Source organism: Sardina pilchardus, chromosome 24 (genome assembly GCF_963854185.1).
Source record: "Sardina pilchardus chromosome 24, fSarPil1.1, whole genome shotgun sequence".
Classification (NCBI taxonomy): Eukaryota; Metazoa; Chordata; class Actinopteri; order Clupeiformes; family Clupeidae; genus Sardina; species Sardina pilchardus.
In genome coordinates this window covers 24,310,896-24,338,404 of record NC_085017.1, presented here as the reverse complement: position 1 = coordinate 24,338,404, position 27,509 = coordinate 24,310,896, and the positions used below count along the sequence as shown (strand labels likewise).

The 27,509-nt window shown below is 43.2% G+C and overlaps 4 protein-coding genes across 5 annotated transcripts in view; 1 reads left to right on the top strand and 3 right to left on the bottom strand.

The window, feature by feature from the left end:
- myo1g (myosin IG) overlaps positions 1-11,992 on the bottom strand; it is a 62,013-nt gene extending 50,021 nt beyond the window's left edge. Inside the window, exons 1-12 of the mRNA XM_062529101.1 lie at positions 11,708-11,992; positions 9,088-9,296; positions 7,548-7,641; positions 6,637-6,802; positions 5,472-5,525; positions 5,011-5,109; positions 3,387-3,500; positions 2,649-2,855; positions 1,813-1,958; positions 1,583-1,697; positions 1,095-1,265; positions 212-282 (exon numbers count right to left, since the gene is read on the bottom strand). Of these exons, the coding sequence (XP_062385085.1) occupies positions 212-282; positions 1,095-1,265; positions 1,583-1,697; positions 1,813-1,958; positions 2,649-2,855; positions 3,387-3,500; positions 5,011-5,109; positions 5,472-5,525; positions 6,637-6,802; positions 7,548-7,641; positions 9,088-9,296; positions 11,708-11,802 (1,541 nt within the window). The 5' untranslated portion in view covers positions 11,803-11,992. The remainder of the gene's footprint in view (positions 1-211; positions 283-1,094; positions 1,266-1,582; positions 1,698-1,812; positions 1,959-2,648; positions 2,856-3,386; positions 3,501-5,010; positions 5,110-5,471; positions 5,526-6,636; positions 6,803-7,547; positions 7,642-9,087; positions 9,297-11,707) is intronic.
- Positions 1-27,509, top strand: part of parp10 (poly(ADP-ribose) polymerase family member 10) — a 124,635-nt gene that overhangs the window by 83,799 nt on the left and 13,327 nt on the right. The gene's annotated exons all lie outside the window — the stretch shown is intronic.
- si:dkey-154b15.1 (uncharacterized) lies at positions 13,701-16,883 on the bottom strand. 2 transcript variants are annotated; one of them, XM_062529111.1, is made up of 4 exons: positions 16,749-16,883; positions 16,109-16,304; positions 15,878-15,969; positions 13,701-15,692 (listed from the first exon to the last, which is right to left on the bottom strand). In XM_062529111.1, the coding sequence occupies exons 2-4, from the start codon at positions 16,284-16,286 to the stop codon at positions 14,334-14,336; spliced, it is 1,629 nt and encodes a 542-aa protein (XP_062385095.1). In that variant the 5' UTR covers positions 16,287-16,304; positions 16,749-16,883; the 3' UTR covers positions 13,701-14,333. The 2 variants fall into 2 exon arrangements, with proteins under 2 accessions (XP_062385095.1, XP_062385096.1); XM_062529112.1 differs by having other exon boundaries at positions 16,109-16,301; positions 16,749-16,816.
- LOC134072417 (nucleoporin 88-like) lies at positions 17,320-27,506 on the bottom strand. Its single transcript, XM_062529103.1, has 17 exons — positions 27,244-27,506; positions 26,807-26,976; positions 26,355-26,480; positions 25,863-25,949; positions 25,540-25,716; positions 24,929-25,115; positions 24,027-24,177; positions 23,624-23,722; positions 23,292-23,382; positions 22,650-22,754; positions 22,061-22,213; positions 21,642-21,767; positions 20,414-20,479; positions 19,479-19,559; positions 18,912-19,038; positions 18,409-18,527; positions 17,320-17,709 (listed from the first exon to the last, which is right to left on the bottom strand). The coding sequence occupies exons 1-17, from the start codon at positions 27,472-27,474 to the stop codon at positions 17,646-17,648; spliced, it is 2,160 nt and encodes a 719-aa protein (XP_062385087.1). The 5' UTR covers positions 27,475-27,506; the 3' UTR covers positions 17,320-17,645.

The following is a 27,509-nucleotide window of genomic DNA, read 5'->3' as shown; positions in this document are numbered from 1 at the left end:
GAACTCTTACTACCATTTCCTGATATCTTTTGGTTTGACGCACCTGACTAAAAATACTTTCATCAAGAGCGCAACAGTACCCCACCTTCTGACTTCCAGTATTATGGTTGTGTGACAGTATAGCAGCTGTGTGGCGTGGATTCATAGGTCGTGCTACATTGATGTTAAACTTGTGTGCAAATGACCGCTGCTTCATGGGACGGAAACTCACGTGACATCGCCTGCGTAGTGACGGATGCGGAAGTCTCGGTGGAACTCCATGGTCTTGTCAGTGGGACAGAGCTGCAAGCAGTTTTACATCTGGGTTAAGGACCAGTTCACAAACACCAGAAAGCACATAAGAACTAACAGCAGCTTCCTGCCAGCAACGCTCTCAGTCTTCCGCACAACCTTATTCGGCCACTGTTGTAGGTCAACCCCTCCCAACAGGACACTTATTTAGCTGCTCTTATTGCAAGGGGCATAGAATCTGCATCTGCACTAACAGTCAACCAAGTATAACAGTGTCCCCACAATGACCACAGCAGTGTGTGAACACACTGCCCTCTTTTGACCAGATCATGGAGCTACATCAACAGGTAGAATAAGGCTCTTCCAACTCCAAAGTGATGTGTTTGATATCCAGGAAGCGTATGCATCCATAAAAATGTGTGCACATGTGGGTCAGTACTTCTCTCTAAGGGATTTTGGTTAACACTCCTGTGAGCAAAATGCTACTTTATAGACTTTATAGAGATAAAGGCAAGTCAATGTATCTCTAGAGCATATTTAAAAACAATAGGAGTTGATCCAAAGTGCTTTAAGGTCAAGGTCAACAGATTAGGGATACAAGTATGCAGAACTAGAAGAAACAAAGTTATAATCTGACTGCTGATACAGTAGCTAGGTTGTTATCACTTGAGAGCTACTTTAGGATAACGGTAGCGTGTCTATCAAATGAGTGGATGATGGATGGATGGATGGATGAATGAATGAATGAATGAATGAACGAATGAACGAATGAACGAACGAATGAACGAATGAATGAATGAATGAATAAATGAATGAATGAATGAATGAATGAAGACACTAAGTAGTTCTGGTATGGAGCCCACCTTGCGGGATGTGAAGTGTGGGTGCTGGCCCAACTTGTTGTTCATGCTCTCCAGGCAGACTGTGTCGGTGACGTTACCCACAGTCAGGCAGGCCTCATCCAGGATAGAGATGATCCCCTTATGGGCCTGCTCAACCAGGTCCACTATGATCTGGTTGTTGAAGTAGTCAATCTAGAGGGAAAGCTGACTGTTAGCGTCTCAATACAAAGAAGCACATCAAGGAACACTTGGCTTCAAGAGACTTGCTGGTGTGTGGGTGTGTGTACATGTGTACTGTATGAGTTTCTGCATGTATGCATACTGTATGTGTGTGTGTGTGTGTGTGTGTGTGTGTGTGTGTGCGCGCGCACACATTGAATGTGTGTGTGTGTGTGTGTGTGTGTGTGTGTGTCTGTGTCTGTGACTGTGTGTGTGAGTGTGTGTGTATGTGTGTATTATATATGTGTGTGTGTGTGTGTGTGTGTGTGTGTGCGCATGTGTGTCCTTACGTGCTGCCATGTGATGCCCTCTCTGTTGTACTCCTCTTGCTCCTGCCGAAGGATCAGCTCAATGAAGAGCTGCTGGAGCTTCTCATTACAGTAGTTGATGCAAAACTGTTCAAAACTGGACACACACAGAGACAGCATGACGTGTGGTACAGCCACATTCCAACATTTACAATTCTTCTACAGTAAAATGAGAAGAGAACTGATCATAAAAACTTTGATTAAAAACTCACCTGTTGTTATCAAAGATCTCAAAGCCATAGATATCCAGCACACCGATGACAGTGTTCTTGCCATGAAGGGCAGGGTTGTAGTTTTTCACCTCGATCACTGAATTTATACGGCTGACAATCCAGCCAAACAGTCTCTCATAAAGGGCCTGGAGCACATACAAAGAGAGGGTCAACTCTGAGTTAAACATGGCTCGATAAGATAAGATATACTTTATTGCCACAGTGGTAACTGTTGTTGCAGAAAGAGGTAACTAAATCCAATAAGGGGGAAGGGAGAGAAAAAGGTAAACAAAACCTAGATAAATAAGTAATGAAAAAATTGTTGAGCTGGAGTGCTACCTGGAATTTGTGATAGTGCTAGATGGTGCGCTTTGGTCAAAGGCTTAATTAGTATAAAAAAATGGAAAGATACCATGGCACTCATCTAGTAGAAAGTTTAAAATGCCTTTATTCTACTTGGCAATACATAATAAAAAACATGCACTCCGACACGTTTCGGCTGAAAGCCTCCGTTCACTCCCTGACGAAGGCTTTCAGCCGAAACGCGTCGGAGTGCGTGTTTTTCTTTCCATTTTTAGATAAATAAATTGTTCAAATCAGTTTAAAATGGCTGATGAAAAAGGGATGATGACACCAGAGACACACAAGCTCAGCCAAGAGCAGAACAAGATCCAGTCTGGCCCGGTGCTACTCAATCCAGTCTGAAGGGGTTGATGAGTGACTGAATTTTGAGTGCAAACACACATCACTTTGACTGCTGTTGTAGCCTTGATACCATTTGTACATGCTACTGTATCTGTGCATAGCAACTTGGTCGTGCTGTTCTCTTGGGTTACCTTGGCGAAGGCATCGCGTCCAAAGCAGGCCTCCTGTTGGCTGTGTCCTTTCTCGATGACCTCGCCGCCCCCTGTGGCCACGGTGCGGAACAGCAGGGTCTTGTTCACGCTCTCTGGCTCCGTGGTGGTCAGCTCGGCGATGTGACTCACGGTCTCGGCTGACGACACCTGCACTGCCTCCCCATCGTTCACAAACTCCATGTTTCCCTATGGCAACGAGAGGCCATTCAAAATGGACGAGTAGAAAAGAGTTGTCTGTCCACACCCGCACTATAACGGTGGACCACTGAAATGAATGTCACCTTACTATAATGTAGTGAGGTATCAAGCCTGTCCCATATTACTGATGGACAAGTGAGTTATGCGGGTGAAAAACACTTTAGAGGGCAGCAGTGCTGTGCTCACAGCTCACTGTGCTCGCAGATAGCATGTCCATCCTTTACATTGGAATCTCACATCTGTCTGAAAACCTCTCCTGAAAAGCATCTACAGTAACTTAGATGCCCAGCCCATATCAACATTGGACTGGTGACTATGAGAGAGGGTACCACTTCAAACTTTGATGATGATAATGATTTCCTGCGCTCTGTCCCTTATACACCCCTTGCTGTCATATTTGAATCATCTAACTTGTTCCCACGTTCATAGAGCATAAAACCTCAATCACCACTTCCTATAATCAGAACTTCTGTAGATTACTTCCCTCTTAGTCAAATTTTGAAATTAAACATGACGAACCAGCAGAAGGATAGTCCCAATGATCTTGTAGATGGAGTCGATCTCATCTTGAGTGAAGCCAATCACTTTGAGCGCGCTCAATACAGCCTTGTGACATCCGCCATCATTGGACCCCTTACAGAAACAAAGGTAGAGTGAACAAAGTCAGTTACAAAGCACTCGTCTGTTGTTTTGTCTCTACTACTTTAAAGATAGCTTATGGAGTTTTGATCTATGACAAGCAAGCTAGCCAAATGGAAGTCAACAGGCTGGCTTTGCACCACCAGCACAGATAACAACTACTGTAGCTAGCAATACTTGTGCTGTGCTGTAAAAGCTGCTCTTACATTTGTGAAATGTTTCAGAGGCAGTTACCAAAACACTGAAAAAAACACCTGTTTTTGAGACACACTTCAGTGACTAAGCTCTTTTACCCGCAAACCTTTTTTGTTTTTTTGAGTATTTATTATTTCCCTGTTATGATATGCATATTGATGATGCTATTGCACTGTATAATGATAATGATATTGCACTGTATAAAGCCGTTGATCAGGTAAGATCATGACCATGAAACAAAACCTTATATATTTTTTGGTCATGTTTCCAGATTTGTTCCTGGTTAAGATGTGACCAAAGGCCAGACTTGTTCCTGGTAACTTTTAGTGCAAGAGTTTTGCCTCTGTCTATGTACTGTAAAGCAGTGGTTCTCAAAGTGGGGTCCGTGACCCATAGCCAATGGGTCCGCGAAATAATTTGCTTGAAATGATAAAGTTAACATTTTAAAAAGATGATACTCTTTTCACCCATAAAACAACCAAATTGTGTCTATTTGGTCCTACCCACATTAACTTGGGATAGTGGACCCGGCCACAACTTCAGAGAATACGAATGGTTAACTGTTACGGTTACAAGGGGGTCCTCGGAAAATGTTATCCCCTAAAAGGGGTCCTTGGAACCAAAAACATTGAGAACCCCTGCTGTAAAGCATGTACCGGTATAGCTCAGAGAGAATGAGTTACCTCCACCGTAAAGTCAACTTGAGTGAAAAAGGAAAAAGAACTCTACTAAATATTCACATCATTAAAGCCCTTTCGACAGCTACCATCTGCTTGATGCCAAACTTGTAATGACTATCATATATCATCATCGTTCAGCACTTCAAACAGCAGGATCTTTCAGTAATTAACAAGAAGAGCTGCAGGACCTGTAACTACAGTTGATTTATCTTTAAAGATACAGCGTACTTTTTGTGTTGCCCTGACAAAATCCAGGGCTGACAAAATGGCACTATTGTGAAAGAACAGTGGGGGAAAAAAACATTATCATCATATATCGTCTTGGTTCTTTGGCATCAGGTTTTTATGCATTGATTGGGGGCAGCCGTGGCCTACTGGTTAGGGCTTCGAGCTTGTAACTGAAGGGTTGCCTGCCCCTCACTGCTCCCTGAGCGCCGCTGTTGGGCAGGCAGCTCACTGCTCTGGGTTAGTGTGTGCTTCACCTCACTGTGTATTCACTGCATGTTGCGTGTGTTCACTAATTCACGAATTGGGATAAAATGCAGAGACCGAATTTCCCTCACAGGATCAAAAAAGTCATCAGAACAACAACACAACGGAATGTGAGAATGAGCAGAAGCGTAACTCACCGTGACCACAGCTGCTCCCTCTTTGGTGTAGACATAGGCCTCTGGCTCCTTCTTCAGGTGCAGTTTGCCCAGCATCTCTGGAGTGCCTCCGCGCAATAACTGGGGACAAGAGAAGAGAGGAAAGTCACTTTCTAGTTAAACACAGCAAAAGATGTTACATTTATCAGGCTATAATTAGGACTTCCTTATCACACACACTCAAGTACTCAACTCATATCTAACAACCAAGCCTAACAGGTTTCACTGCAACCACCATGCTGATACTAAACAACGCTAATGAATAACAGCAATAACAACAGCAGCAGAAGTTTGGCAGCCTATAATTACATGGAAAATATGCAAGTGTTGAAAATAATATACAGATTCACGTTGATTTGAATATGCTACCAGACAGTAGAGATTTTTGTCATAAGCTGCATGACTAGCATGGTCTTTTTCCATCTTGCGCAACCTCTACTCACCTGATAGAAAGAGTGGAAGTTTCTTTCGCCTGCTTGCTGTTGCACAACCCTTGACTGAAAAAGAGAGAGAGAGAGAGAGAGAGAGAGAGCTGACACTGTTATCCAAAGTGGCTTGGATATGCCTTTACCTTGCAAGGCCCATTGCCCCTGCAGCAACTAGGGGTTAAGTGCCTTGCTCAAGAGTGGAAGCTAGGTATTGAACCTACACTGTTTCAGGCCATTGCATGCTAGACCAACTCTTTAACCACTACATTACCACGGCCCACCACCACAACTGAAAAGTTGAGCATGAAGCAAAGGAACGCCTGTCATCCTGGTAAATTGACACTCTAGGTTTCTCATATCATGGCATTTAAAACAGATTATGTTTACAAAAAATAATTTACCATCAGATTTCTTTGTCTCTATCTGTACGTCCATGCTCTAAACTCCATAAATTAAAGAAGTGAATCTGTGTCTGAGTTTGGCTACACCTACAGTACACTTGAATCACTGTTGAAAACTACACCCAAAAGCTGAACTACGCCCATTACAAATGTGTGTGCTTTTGTTCTGCTGCTCCATCAGCAAACAAAAGTAAAGTAAGATAAAGTAAAGAACTACAACTTGACCTGCAAAGAACTTCAATGAGTGAGACAACAAGGGAACAAAAATGGCTTTCTCACAACGTTGCGGCCTTGTGTGTGATTTAGTCATTCGCGGCTACAGGGACGAGGAGAGGAGCAGGGGGGCGAGGAGATGGGGTTCACAGCTCTATTTCAGGACTCAAAGTCTCACCTCTCTATCTCCCCCATGTCCATCATGGGGGAGTTTAAGTCTACTAAGTCTAAAAACAACTCCTGAAACTAAAAACCTCAGTTTTTTTTTTTTAACTTGCTCAGTGAAATTCATGGCAATTAATACACTGAGATCACAGCTGCATCTCAAGTGTGTTTGTGTGTGAAAGAGTGAGTATGACAAAAAGGTGAGAAAGAGATTTGTGTGTGCGTGCGTGTGTGTGTGTGTGTGTGTGTGTGTGTGTGTGTGTGTGTGCACGCAGGCGCAAGCGTCCATGTGTGTGTGTGTTTATGTGTGTTTGTGTCAGCATTTTGTTGATGCTTTGGTAAATAAACTTCAATGTACAGTAAGAGTGCACCTGCACCTTATGATCTACAGACTCTCTCACCTTCTCCAGCAGGTAGTTGTTGATATGACCTCCTGTCGGATCTCCATTGAAGTTGAAGTTGATGTCCATGTACTTTCCAAAGCGGCTGGAGTTGTCATTGCGGTTGGTCTTGGCATTACCAAAGGCCTCCAGAACGCAGTTAGACTTCAGGAGAACATTCTTCACACTAATATACAGAACAGAGAGAAACGTGAGAAACATGATGAAGCACTCAGTTCCCTTATCATGTCTAGGTAATAAGAGAGATGCTTCCCACTTCTGATGATACCCGATACCTGATACCTAGTGCGTCTCAGCAAAGTTGAACCCAGTGCTGTTTATAGGAAACACAGTACATATCCTCATCTGGCCATTCATGTTGCCTGATGCTTCATGTACTGTGTGTGTACTGTAAGGCACTGATGGAGATGTCCTCCTCTTCTCCTCACGCCTTAAAGCACTAGCTGACCAAATAGGGCCGTTGCCTGGCAGCCATGAGATTCCTGGTTTCCCAGAACAACCCTTCATGTTGTAGTGTTCCCGAGCAGGCCACTGATCGTCTAATTGTCAGTAGTCAGTAAGCACTGCAATTTGATGCATTGAATGGCTATATTCACTGTGTGTGTGTGTGTGTGTGTGTGTGTGTGTGTGTGTGTGTGTGTGTGTGTGTGTGTGTGTGTGTGTGTGTATTCTACTTCATGTAGAGCACGGGGAACTGTAATGGGCCTTAATGGAGCCTGTCTACTCTTTCTCTCTCTCTCTCTCTCTCTGTCTCTGTCTCTGTCTCTGTCTCTGTCTCTGTCTCTGTCTCTGTCTCTGTCTCTGTCTCTGTCTCTGTCTCCCACTTTCTCTCCCCCTCTCTCGTTCATGTGAATCTTTGTACAGTGTTCCAGTAAATGGGAGAATATACTGTAAATTAACTTTGCACTCACCTCTCCACTTCCTCTCTTTGGGAGGGGTTGGTAATGGCGGCAATGTACTGCATGATGTATTTGCTGGCTTCAGTCTTGCCTGCTCCACTCTCACCTGAACGAATGACGGACAAATTACATATGTGTCATTATGTTATGCAAAGAAAACAGCCATAGCTACAGTGTTAGCGAAGTACACTGTTTTCTGACGCGCACGCACGCACACACACACACACACACACACACACACACACACACACACACACACAACTGTGATGTAGCCTACCTACTGTATATGGTAGTCTTGGTTATGCTAAGAACGAAAAGACCTTGTGGTAATGCTAACGTCTCTTGTCAAGAATGCTGCAAATTAGAGGCTGAATTAACATTTGATGAGGAGTTCAGATGCAAAAGCCTCTAAATGCCACCTCCATCAATAGATGAGATAGCGATGAATGCTCTCCACACATAGTATACATTAATCAAATCATTTTGTTTCAAAATCCACTAAATGCCACTCTCTTCCTGGTCTGAAATATCGATTTGTAGGCAAAAACCTACAGGAGCATAATTTAAAAAAATGGTCAGACCTCTCTTCTACTGACATAGGCAGCTCGATCCCGCGCATGTGCTGATGATGAGAATTCCTTCCTGGATGCACAAACTCAAGTGTGTTTAAGTGTACAACCTCAATTCATAACTGAGTGACGTGTGGTATGTCTATGAAACCATCTTTAGCAAAGTCATACCTACAACTGAATCACGGCATGCAACTGTGTATTGCACTGAATCACCTCACTCAACTGTGTGTGTATTGCTCTGAATCAGTACTGCCACCAATGTTTCAAAATAAACACACTAACAGCTGCATCTATTGTACTTTGGCACACATCAAAAGGTTAAAAGGGCATCTATGGGAAAAAGCTAGCACCACTTTAGAGCGTGTATCTCACATGATAACTTCCCACCAGCTCTTTGGTTTTTGGCGATGACGAGACCAATTTCAGCTCTGTTCCTGACTGTGCACATTGTTGTGCACATGGAGCAGCTGATGGTACTTGGTTTGCAGGGCCGAGAGGCTGACCACTGCACATCTATTATTAGAAAAGGGAAAGAGACTGCAAAGTGCATGGCTGCAACGCCGACCAGAATATCACCTCACGCAGGGACAGAGGACTGAAACCACACAGCCTAATGTACATAATTTGAGGCTATACTGTCTGTAGGCCTTTAAGAATGAGGGAGAGACATGATGTTTTGGTGTACGTCACAGTGTGTGTACCTGATAATTTAAGCTGCTGGAAACATAACAAAAAACATCCAAGCATACTAAAGGGTATTTTAGAAGAAAGTGGACGAGAAGAACAGTCACTCACACATTAGTTCTTTGAGCTTCTGTTATTGCTTTTTGTTGTTGCTTCTTAAAAGACATGGGGAAAAAAAACACTGACAGAAGAGAACCATCACCTCACTGCTTCAAATCCCACACAGCTGATCTGATGTGATCTAAGCATGATATCCCCCACTCTATGAATATAGCAAAGCCAGGCCATGCACTGACCTGATATAACGATGCAGGTGTCTTTGGCTCGTCTCTTCATGGCCTTGTAGGCAGCGTCGGCCACTGCGTACAGGTGCGGAGGGTTCTCGTAGAGCTCGCGGCCCCGGTATGCGTCAATCACCTCCTTCCCGTAGATGTCCATCTGTTTGTACGGGTTAACGGACACCACCACCTCCCCAATGAAGGTGTAGATGCGTCCTTTCTCGAACCTGAAAACAAACAAACAAACAAACAAACAAAGGTATTAAAGGTACTATTGAATTTTTTGAAATGTGAAAGTTTAAAGGATACAAATGCAAACTTATAACAAAAGGGTTTTTTTGCTGTTTGAGATCTACAACCAATCAAACTGCACCTCTCCTGTCCTCCAAAAGCAGTTTGTCAGGCAATGTGGAATATGTGTATGGCTCACTGCATGGTACTTTACTGGTACTTTACTGACTGAGAAAGTACTCTGCCCATGCACCTGAGCTTTTGTACACAAACTGGGCAGACAGTTCACTTAAAGGATAATGGATTATAATCAGGGATTCCACCTTTCATTTCATCACCCTCAGCAAAGAGTGGCAGTTTGTTTCTGTTCAGACAACTCTAACCCAGCAGGACAATTTGCAGCTTAGTTAGTCACGCACCAGGGATGGAAATGCGCACCAGCCACCAGCAAAATGCTGGTAAAATGTGAGAGTGGCTGGTAGATTTCAGACACAAAGTCATATTTTAACATCGAGTGGCTGGTTAATTTGACCAGAAATCTGCTATTGGCTGATAGATTTTCACATTTTCAAATTTGAATTTCCACCCCTGTCACGCACACACATACACACGTACACATGCAAACTTCAAACCCACAAGTCATTGCATCAGAGACCACAGATGAGCAGGTCTGCTATACGAGCATCATGGATAAAAACAAATGATTGTACAGGAACTATCACTGAACACGCCCACCCACAAAAACAGACATTACAAGGCGCTTGTGACAAGCAGCATGCTGAAAACAGTCCAGTGAACCTAGTGAGTGCAAATGAGCTGTAGTCCACTGTGTTGATGTCTCACCAACATAATTATGAATCAAAGGTGCCTGCATTACATCTGTTGTGTTTTGAGATGCATTTTCAGTGACAACAAAGGCTTATCACACCTCTGTATTTTTTCAGTATCTCTCACTCATTCTCTCTGTATGACTTGCACACGCCCAGACATCGACAGGAAGTGATACAGAGGTGGGAAGTAAGAACAGGAAGTGTAACGTGTGTCTCAAGACAGTTCAGTTTCATAGAACCCGCTAACATTTCACAAGCCTGTGCTAGCTTTGAGCAGGGAGATAACAGAAAGGGACAACAAAAAACATTAACATTACCCGCAAGTTAATTCAAGATAAATAACCTGTATAGAGGTTATTTAGCCACTAGTTAGCATACAGCACCACCTGTCACCTGGTCCATAGCCAGAGTATAGACACAAAGTCATCATTCATTCATATACATGCCAAATTTACCGCCCATGCGCATTCTGAGGTCAACATATTTTACATAATCCAATGAAAGAATCCTCTAGTCTTTTGTCAGCTCTAACTGATCAAGACACTTGTATCTCACTATCACGTTTCCTTCCTCACAGTCAATGCAAGAGGGACATCAGTGTTTCATATCATGATGTAGAAAGAACAAAATCTTGGCTCAAAGTTTCAAAGTGTTAACAGAGCATGGCACGTTGATAGAAGAGGGGAGAAAAGGATCTGAATTCAGCGAGGTTGTAAATAGAGCAAGTTGAAACGTGCAAATGGGTGGTATTTAGGACTGGTGAGAACACAGTGAAGCTGACAATATGAGAATTGTCAAGAGTGAGACACAATGTGCTGGAAAACACACTCAGAAATAGCTTGCGGTAAGGTCACCTGACTCACTTTCTGTCACCAAATGACATGACCTCACATCACATCAGTGTGACAATCAACATGGTGTCAAATGGAACGAAATGAAGACTCAAATCTTTTCGTCACCATCTTCCACCATAACTGAAAAACTGCCCCAAATGTGTTTACCTCCCCTCTGAGTGTTCCACACACTACATAATCTGTCATCTACTCAGAGTGCGAAATATGAGCCGCCCGAACATTAACCACACAGGACCGAGCACAGACCAGAAATGACTCATGCTTCCCCTCAAAGTGCTCACTAGCCTGCTTGAATTTGGTCTCATCTTCATTCACAGGGAGTGGCACAGGAAGGACAGATGCTGTCGGCTCAGTCTTTGAAAGACTTTTGAAAGTTTTTTTTAAAAGCTTCTCAAATGTGTGGAACCAAAAGAAAAAGAGAGAGATAAAAAAAGGAACAAAATGCCTCCAGCTCCAAAACAGGATCAGAATAGTCGAAGACTGGGAACTGTGAGATACAGATAACGGCACGAAGCAACAGCAACAGCTCCTAATCTGACACATTCAAAAGTCCCTCTGTCTGTCTGAAACAGTATGAACAGCTTCCTCTCGTGCCCTTGAGTCTCCTCCGTTACCATCACCCCCCCCTTTAATGATCCATTCCCTGGGGAGTGTGGGGGGAGAGGGGAGGGGGGGTTAGAAGGGAGAGGGGCTGAAACGTCCTCCTCCTCTTCCCCGACTCACCTCAGCCTCAGGTTCTCCATGAAGTGCTCCATGTTCACCTCGTCCAGGAGCACAAAGTCCGACTTGCCAAACTCGAAGCCCTCCAGCTCCGCCATGGTGGTGGCTGCTGTCTACAGTCTCTCGCTGGCGGGAAGAGATAGACAGAGAGAGAGAGAGAAGGGAAGGAGAGAGAGAGAGAGGCTGTGTGGGGTGGCAGACACACAGACGTGAGCACACACACGCAGAGAGAGGAAGAGAGAAGTGCATCTAAACCGGCAGGGCCCAAACACTCAGGCAGGGCAGTGTGTGTGCGCGCGGGTGTGTGTAAGTGCTGGTAGGTGTGGCTTAGCTGTGGCTGCGTGTGTTTCTCTGGAGCTGAGGCCTAAGCCTACAGTAGAGTCACAGGGCTGCGGTCAACAAGCCACAACACGTCATCGAACATGTGTGTCTGTGAGCAGGCAAGAGACTATATATACGCCTGTGGCATGAAAATAGCTATCTGTCTTCCGAAAGGGTTTGAAGCTATTCTGCTTTTCAGCCTTCCTCTTCTTGCCACAGCCTCCCATCTTTGCATGAGCAATCGTCAAGGGCGAAAGAGATGCTGTGAAAACAGAGCACTCTTTTTCTTTTCTCTCCCCCTTCTTTCACTCTTTCCTCTCTCTCCAGTCTTTGACCCACCTCTCTCCTCCGAAGTCCTGACGGCTCAACAGGCTCCACACAGACAGCGACACAGTGGTTTGCCCCCTGGGGAACCCAAAGAGGATCCTTATCTCCTGGGAAGGACCCTGGCATTTCCTGGTCAGTCAGTCAGCAGCGATCAACACAGAGTTATGGCAGAGCCAGACGTAGCCTAGTCCTCTCTCCCCTATGTCGTCATCGACTAACCAAGAGCTTGTGGTGTGTGAGAGAGCTCTACCAACGTAGAGAGATGAACCTCAGCCCGACATGTAGGGGGCACAAAAAGACCCAAGCAAAAGATGATCACTATCAGTTTATCATCGAGTGGGCTGGTATTCAATTACAGAAACAAACAGTAAACAGTAAACAGTGCATTCCTCTCTGTTGACGTCACACAATTCTCACACAAATACAGTGGATGGCCAAACCAACACCCAGCCAGGTCACTCATGTCCAGATCTTACTGAGGAGACGAGATCTGTAGCTTTGGGGGCTTAAGAATGATTTTGGCAACAGGATATGGTCACAGTTGTGACCCTGACACAACACAGGGGGATTTCACAACAAATAGCTGCTACGCAAAGAAGAAGCAACATAGTGTATCTGTTCAAAGCCATCTAGAAATGTAAAGATGCATTTCAACACACAGTTATGATGACAGCTACATATTTCATAAGCAACTTGTGGTGAACATAAGGCTTTATCCACTGCAGATTGAACATTTATTTGTCCGTATAGTATTTGCACAAAATATGTAAGCCCTCTGCTGAACCTGTTTTAGTCTTTTGGATGAAGCAGATAGTAACCTGGGCACGTACAGACAGGTCATGATTGCTTGAGTTAAACAGCCTATCTGTGCCATCATGCTTGCATACAAAAAGGGATTTCAGTTTATGAAGAAGTGGTAACCTTATTCCTACTTATTTGGGGAGACTTTCAACTATCTGAGCCTCGTTCTGAACAAAATACAGTAATGCTCATTCCAATATAAATCTCTATACATGTCACTAAAAACATTAAAATGGTGGTTCAATGTCACAATATCTGGTCAACACTGGTCTAAAGGCTACAGTGCACAGACTGTACACATTATATTATAGGCTGCTGTATGTATTGCCTCTGTGCAGGCTATTAACTCCTGTGTCCTCCAGCCTCCTTTGACCATATAAGACCAGCCTTTTTCAGCAAAGAGGCGCCTGATTTTGAAACTGTAAGACCAGCTCACTTCCTGCTCATTTTCAGGACCAATGGGGAGGACTTCCTCAATGTTCACCACAGTTTCTGTTGCCATGGCACTGACAAACACAGATATGGGAGGACCTGGTAACAGAAAACTAAAGCTAATAGGCAGTTAGACTCAGAAATTATCCAAACAACATCCAAAGGTGGCAAAAATATGAATTACATGCAATGAGACTTTCATTCTCTGCTTTTCATTTTCTATGTTTAATGTCAGTCACACAAATGTAATCCAAATGCAATTCAGATCAAACATCTTTCAGAAGTATTAAGCTTTTCGCCACTTTTTCCAAAAGAAAAAAAAAATGTTTTAAACAATTCCAGCCTTCAGAAAACAAATACAGGCTATACAAAGTGTCTTCAGTCAAAACAATCCTTCCATACTCAGTTAATAAATAATCAAAATAGATATTACCTCCATGATTTGACCCCAAGTCCCTACTACTGTATTTAAGAGATGCAATCCCAGAAATGGTTAATATCATGGTTAATATCATAAGATATGGTTATTGATCAGAAAAACTTCACTACAACTTTTACTATTTACTAGTATGTACTATTTAGTATTTATTAGTAATCATGACATAAAACCTTCTGTCTACATGACTTATGAGCCACAAGCGATTTGTCATTTATGTAAAGTCATAATCACAAGATGTTAATAGTAACTTAAAACATTTTGTAGTGTGGAAAGCTCTACAAATACAGAAGTTAGACTGTGAATCTAAGACTACTTTTTTTTGGTCAACTTGTTTTTAATTGCTGTTGGATTGATTAGTGAAACTAGTGTTTCCTTCATTGATGGAGGTTTTTGATGTCCTCTAGAGGGCGACGTAGGCTCCAGTTGTGTATTGGGCACAGACCTATGAGCCACTGCCCTATCTCTGCTCTCTGAGCTGGTTCTACTGCGTGACCCTGCCATGACCGCCCTTTCATGAGGCTTACTGTCCTGGTAAGGTAACGGAGAATAGGTCTGAGGCCCAGCCGAGTCCATCCTTGTTCTACTGTCCTGGTCAGACCTTAACTTCTGGTGTTTGGGCAAGGATGCACTACGCCGAGCTGTGGACCCTCGTTCAGTATTTCGGCCTGTGCGCCCAGGCGCTGGTAAGGCTTCAGGTTCTCCTAAAACTCGCTGCTTCATAGCATAGCTGTCTGAGGAAGTTCCAATGATTACAATCGAGTTATCCGTTTGTCTGATCATCACTTTAAATATATCTTTACATTTCTGGATCTCTTTGCCAATTTGTGATTTCCTCACGTGACTGAGTTCAGACAAATGTATCTCTTGGGTGCATAAAGATGAGGAAACCTTCTGGAATAGAACACCCAGCTCCTGCTTGGCTCTCTCACATTCTCTTCCCTTCAGAATAAGGGTTGTTACCCCTGAATTCCCCTCTGTTCCATATTCTATGCCATATCTTTTGAGTATGGTGTCTACATTGTCTTTGGCGAAGCTCCAGGTATAACAAAAGGCATCTGCCTCCACTGGGAGAGTGGTCTCCCTGATAGACGACGTCACCCGCTGCAGTGGTGGTTTGGTTGTCAAAGTCTCACTTGGATAGATGGGTAAGCTTTGAGGAGCTCCCGAGTCCTGCAACAAATAGCCTGGTTTTCGAGAAGATCTCCCGTCCCGCGAGTGATAATACGACGAAAGCGACTGCTCTGAGCCGGCGGAAGAGCTATCTAACCCTGCCGGGCTCCTGCTAACTGACGAGCTCCTTGCGCTCAGGTAGTCCTGTGAGCTGTTAGTAGTAGAACGCTCACTCGCGTTACCATGGGACCCGTTCGCGTAAGGTAGCGTTCTGGATGAGTATTTGGGGAGCGCACCTGAGGCGTTGCCATCTAAGAGCGACAAGGGGCGGTCTCCATTGGCGTGATGCCTGGCGTGGTGCTGGAGTGGCTCCTGCAGCTGTTTCTGCAGCAGGGTACGGACCGCGCGCAGGCTCAGGAAAGTCCCCTGCAGCAGCACTATGCCGGGACTGGAGCCGGCCTGAGACACCTCAAAGTTGTGCTTCTGCAGGAGACGAAGGACTTCACTCTGGTCAGGGAACATGGACAGGTCCAACGTGGCCTCAACAGGTAGGTCCACCTATAACGACACACACACACACACACACACACACACACACACACAATACTTTATGCCCATATTGAAGTTGTGAGGATCACTTAGGATTAGGTAGGCTACTGTCATGTATCATGGAGACATTTTTTTTGCATTCCACACTAACATTACACAAACAGCTACCTCTGAGGAGTAATGTATTTCTTTACCTCAGACCGGTCTATAATCTCAACCTTCAGGGGAAACTGCTCAGCCAGGCCCATATCCAAGGTCTGTTCCAAACGTGCAACCTGGGCCGCCACTGTGAAAACAAACATTAAGGTTTAGGTCAGTATCAGATACAGGCCTACTCCCAGCACATCAGAAGCACACACATAAAAGTGAGGAATGATGTTGTTCTCACTCAGTTATTAAGGCATTCAAATAAGCTTATAATGTACCTTCACTGAGCTCGAATACGACAAAGGCTTGCCCTTTAGTGGAGGTGGGATAGATTACTTTTAGAACCTCCCCGCCCCCATGTTTGGGTCGTAAAAAGTGGATTGTGAGCTTGTCCACAGTGCGATCGGGGGGAAGGATATCAGGCACTCCACAAACTTCAATGGTCGTTCCTTCCATGCTGCGTTCAGTAGCCTACTATTAAAAATAGATCACAGCAATGTTATTTTTAAATGCAGCGAGTCCAGTCTGCATTCATTACACAGCCAGCAGTGCGGACAACAAATACCCCATATGCAAACAAATCCCAGTTTGGGATAAACGTATTGAGAGATATATCAGCAAAATCACTTAACCTTATCCCTGTCGATTTGTGGCTTGCCAATAATGTATACAATGTCAGAACGAGTCAAGACTTTGTGTAAAAGTTCGTACTTTTAGCCTGCTCTTTACGTTAGCTATCAAACTTAGGTCAACATTAGCCAACAGTAGCATACGTTTGTGGCAGAAGTCGTTATTCAGCGTTACAATACAAAAAGTATATTACATCTATTTGTAACTTTATTTTATTCGAATCAGGATAGGCTACTACACAGTTTGCATAATTTATAGTATGCCTTTGTGGAAGAAAACGTATCTCACCGTTTTATCACATGCTGGAATCCTGCAGGACAAGTCGGGGAAATCGAAAGTAAAACACAGTCTAAGGAGGGGCGTGTCAAGACGTTAGGAGGTTGTGTCAAATATGGAGCGGTAAAATCAATTGCTTTTTCTACCATAGAACACGTAATGTATTCAATTACATTTTCAACTGGGTGAGACCGGGTGACACACATGCACTGCAATCAGTAGATTGAAGTTGTACATCTTTCTGCCGGCAGTTTGCCAACTCAGTATTTCTGAATCCACAAAATGTAACAAACTGCCATTAAGTCTTATGCCATTCATCTGACATATTCATTTAGCAGACACTTTTTATCCAAAGCGACTTATTATACCAATAAGAAGCTGAAAAAGGCAACGCAGTGACATGTGCACTGATTTATGATGGGCTATCAAGTCAGTGAGCTCTGAGCTGACTGACTCATTAATGTTAATATTTACAATTTTGCTCATGATATAAAATTGATATTATAAGATTACACCAAGTTATTGAATAACTTGACAACACTGCCTGTCTGAATGCTGTAGAATGGAAACGATGAGACATATCTTTGTAGTAATGAGCTCTTTATTTTTTGTTCACTGTGTTTTTCTCTTGAATGAGAAATAACACGGGTAAAAACACCATACCGAATATCTCCAGCTATACAATACACAAATCTGTACAAACTGTGAAAAAAATCTACGGAGGTCTACAAGATCTGCTTGGGGAAAATATGTGTGTCTTTCTTGATTGGGCCAATGTGTGCGTCCAGTTGTAACAAATATGATGGAGTGCTCCGTCTTCTTCAAAGTCTGGTCATGATACGAGCCACGTTGTTATAGTGCTGGCTTGGTTAAAACCAAAAAATAAACAGTTTGCTTTCTTCCCTGTATTCAAAAATTGACATGGTTCTTCAGTTCCTTTATCTGTTTCATCATATCTGCAATCTGTCCACCCCTGTACAAACACATTCAAGAAAAAAAAGACAGTGTTCAAGATAGAGAAAATATTCTTTGGCAAAAAAAAAACATAACGTATAACATACATAACATAAATAACAAATAACAACACGAGCCGACACCACTTTCAAATCACTTTCAAGACCTCGACATCACTACAGCTGCATCTTAACTATTACTGTGAGCAGTTCTTGTTTTGCGTCTTTAATCTAATGTCTCACAATATCTGTACATCCCTATACAAATACAGTCAAAGAAATAGTCAAGTAAAGATGCGTAATTTCTTTTTTAGAAATATATTTTTTGGGGGGCTTTTTGCCTTTATTCATGGGACAGTAGAGAGAGACAAGAAGCAAGTGGGAGAGAGAGATGGGGTAGGACTGGGAAATGACCGCAGGTTGGACTCAAACCTGGGTCAACGTGGGCATTCAGACCTGTACATGCCACGAGCGCTGTAGCCTGTTGCGCCACAGCGCCCCCCTGCTGTATATTACTGAACAGTTCCTCAATCACTTTCATGTCCTTAACATCACTACAGCTGCAACACAAGAATAACTGCCAAAGCTAAAGTTGTTTCATATATTCAAAATATGAAATATAAAACTAAAATAACAAGCAATAGATAACAGTATTATAGTACATACTGATGTGTCATTCTGCATGATTTGCCAAGCAATATGGTAAAAACGGCACTTACTGTTCTTTGAGAACCCCCTGAACATATTTCCTCTGCTGGACGTTCAGTGCTATGCTGGGTCTGGCGGGAGAATTGACCTTACTGATCTGCTTCATCTGGTACTCCTTCTTCATGTTTACCTGCAGCCACATCCCAAACACACACATTAGCAATGCAATGCCTTCCCTCAGTGCTACATGCCATTGTTGTATAAACTGAGTTACTAACATATTCTTTCCTATTCGTTGACATTATGCTGCATGCTTTTTTTTTGTTTCGCAACCTGTATGCATTTTTGGACTGTGGATCAGTACGCCACGTTTTGTTAATTGGAATGCAAACTTTGACATGCAGTGTCTCAAAAACTTAGCAGGCTAAAGATTCCTGGGAGGGAACAAAAGGTACTTACGCAATTGTTTAGTACATATCATGTGACTATGACTTCGTACAGTACAGCAGACAGCACAAACTAAATAGAATGTAAATGTCTGCTCCAGTGTGCATGAGCTGGTGCATGTCGTTACCTGTTTGATGCCATTGCAAAGGTGATGCAGCTGGTCACTGATGGTCTGCAGCTCCTTCTTCATGTCCTTCTCGCTGTTGGACATCACCGGAAGCTGACTGCGCTGGCAGCTCATGATACGCTTTACTCTGTGAACACACACACACACACACACACACACACACACACACACACACACACACACACACACACACACACACACACACACACACACACACACACACACACACACACACACACACACACACAGAGAGAGACAGACAGTCAGACAGACAAAGAGAGAGTAAAATGACCTAAATTAATGTATGTAACTTTGTCTCTCTATCCTAAAGGAATCACTGAACTACCATGTCCTTTAGCCTTACATTATATAATGTTCCGCATTGACTTCATATATGAAATGTACTCTAAAAGGGCACTACTTGCTTCTCTATAATGCAGAATTTCACTCAATTCCTCTATGCTTTTTGTCACAGAACCACATATTTCATTTTCACACAGAAGTGGCCAAGGCCAGACTCAGAAAGTGAGGACCTTGTGGTTCTTTGTGTGCTGTTGCGTGCGGTACCTTTTCATGATGGCATCCTGCCGGTATTTGGCATCCTCGTACTTATCAGCTAAGCGCTCTGCAGTTTCACAAAGACTTTTCCTAGGAACAAAAAACCCCAAAAACATAATGATAAATACTCCACTGAGGGATGATTATTCTATGTCTTAATTTCTAAGTGCAAATCAAGGACACCAAATTCCAAAAGTCAAATTAAGACAAAACAGTCAATAATCTAAAAACTATCTACCATATTGCTCTATAGGAGTTGTGTACCTAACCATACCAATCATCACAACTATACATCATGAGCTTCTAGAGGTAGACTCATTGAAAAACATCATCTATCTATCGTTTCAAACCCTGATCAGGTAAAATGCTCCAGCAGGTATCAGGTGGGATGCTACATTTGAACCCCTGATGTTTCTGTAGTCAAGGACCAAGTGGTCTACTCATAACCAGGTAGGATGCTCCAGTAATCTGATTAGCATACTGTATCACAAATCAGGTTGGATGCTCAATTGGAATGTGAGATGTATCAATAGGCAGGTATGATGTGATTGGGTAGGATGCTTCACCGGTGATCAGAGTAGCATGCAACACCAGTACCGTAATTTCCCAACTATTAGCCGCGGGTTATACAGTGATTTTGCAAAATTTCTTCAGCTATGAGCTTAATATACGGAGGCAGTTAATATGGTATTAATATGTTTTTGTTTGTTTTAACTAAAACACAAAGCACTGTCCTGCGGCTTATACACAATAAATTGGAAATTATTGTAAACAAGTAAGACGTTCAATTTGGACTCATGATGTATCAGGAGTCAGGATCCTCCATCTGTAAACTGGTAGGATGCTCCACTGGTAATTTGATAGGACTCTCCCAAAGTAATCAGGAAGGATGCTGAATTTGAACTCCTGCTGTATCAGTAATAAGATACGATGCTCTACTGTACCTGTCCTCCCTGCACAGGGCCAAGTCCTCTAGCTGCTTGTTCTTCTGAGCCGTCAAGAGCTTCACCCTGGAACAAGCATCAAGAAATGGGTGAGACAGAAGGAGGATCTGTGCATTTAGCTTTAAAAAAAAGGGAGCTTTTAATCCATAACCAGTTGCAACCATGACTGTGATAGTGTAGTGCACAGTCAAACGTCATCTGGACATTTGTGAGCATGAAGAAATTACAAAACATACAATTTCCAGTTCATGAATGCTGTCACCAAAACATGTTCAGACATGTCCAATGCAATTCATTCATAGTCAGTGTACTGGTAAATTCTAATGACACACACCACCAGGGGTCTAGTGGTGTGTGGTTTAATGACGTTAACTCTTCAGACTAAGTAGGGAAAGCTCCTAACTAGTGAAAAAGTCCCATACTTCCCCAAAAAGCTGAAGAAAAGCCCCATGGGCTCACACTCTAATTCTAAATATTGCAACCACTTCCAGTTTTGGTCAACTCGGTTGAAACAAATGGAACCAATATTCAGGCATTTATGCAGATCAGAGCTGTTGTCAACTACACACTGTGATCAGCTCATCAGTATAGCACGATTATGACATTTTCAATAAACAAATAGGCTACAACCACGTGGTTTTGATTTCACCGAGTCCTGCCCATAGACTTTGAGTGGCTTTGTGTCAAGAAGAAATGACTCTATAGTGCAGTCAGTGCAGTGTTGGGGCTGTGGTGTTACCCAGGCTGACTTTACATAGTCCAGCCCTGCCCACATCTGAATTTAGACCTCAGTGCCCGAGATGGTTCAGTCCTGCCTTACCTCCTCTGCATCTGAGATCGTTCAATCCTGCCTTATCTCCTCTGCATCTGAGATTGCTCAGTCCTGTCCTGCCTTACCTACTCTTCATCTGCATCTGAGATCGTTGAGTCCTGCCTTATCTTCATCTGCATCTGAGATCGCTCAGTCCTGCCTTACCTCCTCTGCATCTGAGATCGCTCAGTCCTGCCTTAGCTCCTCTGCATCTGAGATCACTCAGTCCTGCCTTACTTCCTCTGCATCTGAGATCGCTCAGTCCTGCCTTAGCTCCTCTGCATCTGAGATCACGCAGTCCTGCCTTACTTCCTCTGCATCTGCGATCGCTCAGTCCTGCCTTAGCTCCTCTGCATCTGAGATCGTTCAGTCCTGCCTTACCTCATGTACATCTGAGATCGTTCATTCCTGCCTTACCTCCTCTGCATCTCCTCGCGGGCCAGGTTCTGCTTCAGGATGTACTCCTCCCGGAACACCTGCGTGGCTCTGCTGAGCAGCTGCAGGCACTCGGGGGTCAAAGATGAATCGCCTCTCGCCCCCGTCCTGAGGGAGGACACATGGAAAACATAAACATTTTTGGTAAGTAAGGACAACAGGGGGGCACCCATGTATATATGTCTATGGGGGCACCTATAGAAGAACACATTCATAGAGTCTCCTGAGGGCCTGATACAGTTACTACATGAAGGCAATTTGGTCACAAAGATATCTGTTTGAGGAAAGGTGTGTGTTGTTAGTTTTGTAATACAATTCCATGGAGGAAATCTGCTAGTAAATAAACAGCTGCTTGTATTAAGCTCACAGAAAATTAGACGTGAGCGTGGCGGGCTGCCTACCTAAGTGCTAGCGGATTGGCTGAGCTGCGCGCCAGAATTGTGCGAATGTGCTGCTCCAGTGAGTCGTCGCCCAATCCACGCAGAGGAGAGCCCACAGGCCCCGCCTCTGACTGGGAGCACAGCAGAGCGGGTGAGGCGGGACGAATGGCACTCCTGAAATGCACAGACAAGAACAATCACACTCAGGCTGCAGTTCAATGGCCATGGCATATGGGACCAAATTCACATAAAAGTTCACATACGAGAGATGGTGAAACTAAGAAAGGCACGAGAGAGAGAGTGAGAGTGAGAGAGAGAGAGAGAGAGAGAGAGAGAGAGAGCAAATGAGAGAAGAGATGGAAAAAATGGACAGAGAGAAAAACAACCTCCAAATGGCTTTGAAAGTGTGAACTACTGAACTACTGAAAATAAACGTTTGTCATATTTGTACCATGCATCTTATTTACTTCCATTTTACCTAGGCTTGCTTGCTACAAATGCCTATGTATAGAGTGATGTACACAGTGCAGTCTATGCAAAGAACAGTCAGTGCACTGAACAGAGTCTATCCAGTACAAGTCATATTCATATGCACTTTGGTGTTACGTACAGCAGAGGGAGCAGTAGGCAATCATAGGAGCTGGTGATGCAGATCATGCAGGCATCCAGAGAGAGGTCCGACACAATCCAGAAACCCCGCACTGGAGACGGGAAACTAGGATACAAGCAGAACGCAAGATTACAAATCAAGGCTTTTAATCAATATTCAAGATTTAAGATTCAATAAATGCATTGCCATGTCAACAAGTTGAGAAGAATTTGTCTTGGTAGACATACATAACACGTAGATATACATAACACGAAGGATAAACGTCATAAGTACAGAGAGCAGACAACATACAACAAATAATACTTAGCAGACTGTAAAACAGTAGACAGTGCTGTTAACATTTAATCGTATACATTATTACAAATGTGTCAGGTCAAGATGTTCAGGTTAAATAGTTTATAGTTAGATAGGAGTCAGGAGAACAAATTCCCATTTTTATTGTCCTTTTTTTAACTGTACCAATGCCAAATCAAATGTAAGATAGTGCCATGATTTATAAGCACCTGAGATTACTGCTTCTAGCTCACTTTTATTAAATTCTGGCCCTTTTATTCTGGATATCTAATATTTCTGTGCAAACTGAGAATGTGTGCCTACTGTCCATGGGAGGCTGACGCTGATGTAAATGTGTTTCAAGACTACCTGTTGTTAAGAGGCTTAGTGCACAGAATGTGCTCCACCACACATCTCTGCTCTGCTGCAAACTCCTGGAGGCTGTCCTTGTCCTCTTCATCTGAGCAGAAAAGATCAATACTGCGTCATGGCAAACGAGTATATAAAATACTGCATGCATTTAAAAGTCATTATTTAAAGAATCACTTCTGCTAAAAGACTTGGATTAGAAATGGAGCGGTCGTGACTCTACTGACTGACACAAGTCATTTTTTTACAGATTTTAGAGACTAGACAAACACATGTTCTGCTCACTGATCTTTACACAAACATCAGCCTCGGGGCCAGCTGATGGCACTCACCTGACTGGAGGAACTTGCGCAGCTTGCTGAACCACGTCAGGCCCACACTGTGCACACCTGCCTCATGCGTGCAGTGGTACCTGTACTGGCACAGGGGATCTGTACAGACACATGATTGATACCTGTGAGTGTGTTTATTAAGCACCAATGCAGATCATATATTTTACTGACACAATGTTATTTAGGTGTCAGAGAGAGCACAACACGTTACATTTATATAACGCTTTTTCGAGATACTCAAAGCGCTTCAAAGTGCAGGGGGCACCTCACTAACCACCACCGATATGCCATGCCTCATGTCAGACCAATTTCTTATCATGCATCATATTTGACAGATTTGTGCTAGTGACTATGAAGTGACAAAGTGACTATGACAGTGTGAGGAGGAGTGACTTTCCCGAACCTCTGTGCAATCTGATTGGGCAGGTGAAGTCCGACTCGACCACCTCCTCGTCCTCTGTGGGGGCCAGTTTGAGGGTCAGCTCCAGCTCCACGCACTCAAACACGTACAGAGAGGGCACCACCTCAGAGCCCCTGGACCACCTCTCCACAAGCTGGAACACATACACACACGTCACAAATAAATACTGCTCTACTGCATTCAGACATTCAGAATATCATTTATATCATATATACATATGTGACCCTTCAAAGCGAAATCAGTCGCTTTGCGCACGGCGTTATTTTGAGAAAATGTTGAATTTCACGTTTTCGCATAATTCGACAGTATACTGTACAGTCTACAGTTTCATATCGTGAACTCAATTCACGGAAAAACATACGTTTTGACTGTTAAACCCGGCGAAGATTCAACACATTTGCAGTCATTAACGTTGTCCACGCCGCTTATAAAAGGTGATTTCTCCTTTTCTGGAATATCGTGACAGGAGAACCTTGTCAACTTTGGATGCGGTTATCTTAGCGATAGTTTGTGTAATACCCTCGATAATATACATATCGTTGGAAAGCTTAGTGTATGGCCGTTCATGTGAGCACAATAACTTAATTTTCAAAATTTTACCGAAGCGACTGGTTTCGCTTTGTAGGGTCACATATTTATAAAGTTATATTTACATCTCTTTACAGCCAATACACCCAATTATATTACAAGCACACACTTATTTTACAGTAAAGTATGTATGCTTTAATAAGAGGGTCCTGGTCTAAGGATATCAGGCCAGTTAAACATGAAGTTGCACTATAGGTAGTGGTGTTAATACTGTATATACATGACCATAAACTAACTGATGATGGGAGGCTTACATAATCACGAGCAACATGTGCACAAACATCGGGAGTACTCACACCACCATCTTCGTCTTCATCACTTTCCAGCACGATGCAGTGGTACAGTGTACCCGTTTCCGTGGCGATGACCAGGATGCCGGGCGTAGAGGGTAAACAGAGCAATGCACAGGCATCGTAGCCGTAGTTATCCTCCGCAGCGGGAATCATAGGAAGAGGGCCGAGGATCTTTCCCAGGCAACCCACACTAAAGGAGGAGATTAGGCCAATGCATTGCTGCCATCACATAATACTGTACAAGGACTGCCAATGATACTTATTTATGCAGGTTGCATCATACTGAATTGTCTTCCATGCTTTAATCTTATTGTTAAAGAAATGTGTCTCATTATCAACTTAAAACAAGGTTTTTTTTTATAATAGCATACCTTGAAACATACTTTTGTCACTGCCTCTATCACATTATGACTTCACTATGCTTTCTTTGTACAATTATACTTATTTAATCTGTAAATGGCACAACTTTCAGTTAGACACAGGCAGCAGAGTTGTAGAAAATAATTCCTAGACTCACTATTATAACTATTATACTCACTATTAAAACATCATGACATAAAGAGAGAAAAATAAACCATATTTCGCAAACAGCTTTTCTTGATCATCTGCCATACCTGTGAGCTAGGGAGACGTAGCTGAGAAAGGTCTCTCCGTTCTCATAGAGGATGTAGAGGGGATAAACTATCGCCTCGTCTCTGAGACGCTGGCTGGTCAGGAGGCGGGAAGCATCGGACCGTGACCCAAAGTCAAAAGCCACGGCGATCTCACCCAAAGAGGCTGCGTAGGAACGCCTGGACGTAAGAAAACAGACTTTGACATAACTGGCATCAAAGGGTTTGTTAAAAGAAAATCAAATAAGAGCTCTGGTGCAACAAGCAAGGCGCAAAGACTTGATGGCAATGATGTCAACATACACTTGACTGGACACTGAGCTTACCCTCGTGTCTGTGTCCGGCTGTCATCCTCTGCCTGTGCCACCGACAGAACTTTGGCTGGGTTCTGAGGTTCTTTAAGGCTGTAGAACCTGCAGAGTAAAAATGCTATTAAAACCATGCTATGCTTACCAAAGCTTAGCCCAGGGTCCAATCATTTCTATCAGACTAGTGAATAGCATTGAAAGTTAATGTCTTCTTTGCTTTCATCAGATGCAACTAGCTGATCAGCAACAGAAATATGTCCAATGCGGGCTGAACAATCGATTTTCAAACGAAATAATTAAACCTATCAGTGGTGGCTCAATGTAAAAGTGAAATTGGGATTATTGAACTACAGACTGACTTTCAAAAAGTATACTGAAAATCCAATCTCAATTGCAATATCTGTCAGAAAAAGATTGCAATTACCCCAATCATGCAGCCCTACATGCCTTGCAGAACGGTGCAACACACAGACCACCATAGAGAGCAGGGTTACACTTGTTGTCACTCACCTGATTGTGTTGTCGGAGGTCAGCAGCACCAGGTGTGGCTCCTCTGCTTCACTGGGGTACCACACAGCCTGCCGCAGCGTGACTGACACTGAACTGGTGAACAGACGCTCTGCCACAGGGATGGTCCTATCACACAAAACACAAGTCTTTCATCAGGGCCAGTTCCTCATCATCAAGGAGAAACACTGAACAGCACAATCTAAACAGAGTTGAATCTAAAAGCAGGAACGTCCTTCACAAATTTGTCTGTTATAGGTGAAATCGCTATAAAGACATAGAGATGAGGTAAATACCAAAAGATTCACCCAAGTCAAAGAAGACTTTGAACCAAATATTAAAGGAATCAGTGGTCACTTAAGTTCCATTTGGTTGAAAGCACTGTCCAGTGACTATGACAAGACAAAGCACAGCGCAGGTTTTTTTTTTTTTTTTTTTTTTTTTTTTAAACTTACTTGCAGTTGATTTTGATTCGTCCACCCTCAAATTCGGATTTCTTACCCCAGCGTTGGGGCAGTTCGAGGACCGTGATGCCCCGTTGACCTACGAGGGCTACGTGGGATTGCGTGGGACTCAGCAGCACTTCACACACTTCAAACATAGGAGGGTTGATACAAAGCAGAGTCTGCAAAAGTACACATAGAACATTAGTCTCCTCATTTTCACCTCATCATAATATCACCAGGTGCAATTACTCACTGTCAGTAAACATTTCATTAACCAGTGAAAATGAAGAATGAAGGATGTGCATTTCAAGCTCTATTTAACTGGCTAGGTCCAGATAAAACGATCAGTCATAGATAGTCAATTACATTACTGCACGTGTATGACGCTGACCAGATAAGTAAGAAAAACGTTGAGTAAACTAAACTGAGAACATAAAGTAAGTTACTTGGTGCTTTGAGCTGTTCAGCCCCTCTTCGACGTTCAGCTCCCCCAGGTTTGTTGCGTAGAAGACACAATCTGCATCATCCCAAATAAAGAAATCTCTATCTACACAGAATGTGAGATTTTTAGATCTTTTATTTGCCTGATATTCCGAACTAAATTTGTCTTGTAATATACTGAAGATATCGTGATTAGGGAGTTCTTGTTTCCATCGTTCTCCTATCTCGACCGCCATTTCTAAATTCCGTCGCAAAATGATGACCTAACGTT

Coding starts and splice junctions, on each gene's coding strand:
- si:dkey-154b15.1 (XM_062529111.1), bottom strand. CDS start 16,286: ATGGAAGGAACGACCATTGAAGTTTGTGGAGTGCCTGATATCCTTCCC. Junction 15,970..16,108: donor CGTATTCGAGCTCAGTGAAG/GTACATTATAAG, acceptor TTGTTTTCACAG/TGGCGGCCCAGGTTGCACGT. Junction 15,693..15,877: donor AGATTATAGACCGGTCTGAG/GTAAAGAAATAC, acceptor GTGTCGTTATAG/GTGGACCTACCTGTTGAGGC.
- LOC134072417 (XM_062529103.1), bottom strand. CDS start 27,474: ATGGCGGTCGAGATAGGAGAACGATGGAAACAAGAACTCCCTAATCAC. Junction 25,950..26,354: donor ACCTCCGACAACACAATCAG/GTGAGTGACAAC, acceptor TTTACTCTGCAG/GTTCTACAGCCTTAAAGAAC. Junction 19,039..19,478: donor CAGGATGCCATCATGAAAAG/GTACCGCACGCA, acceptor GTGTGTTCACAG/AGTAAAGCGTATCATGAGCT.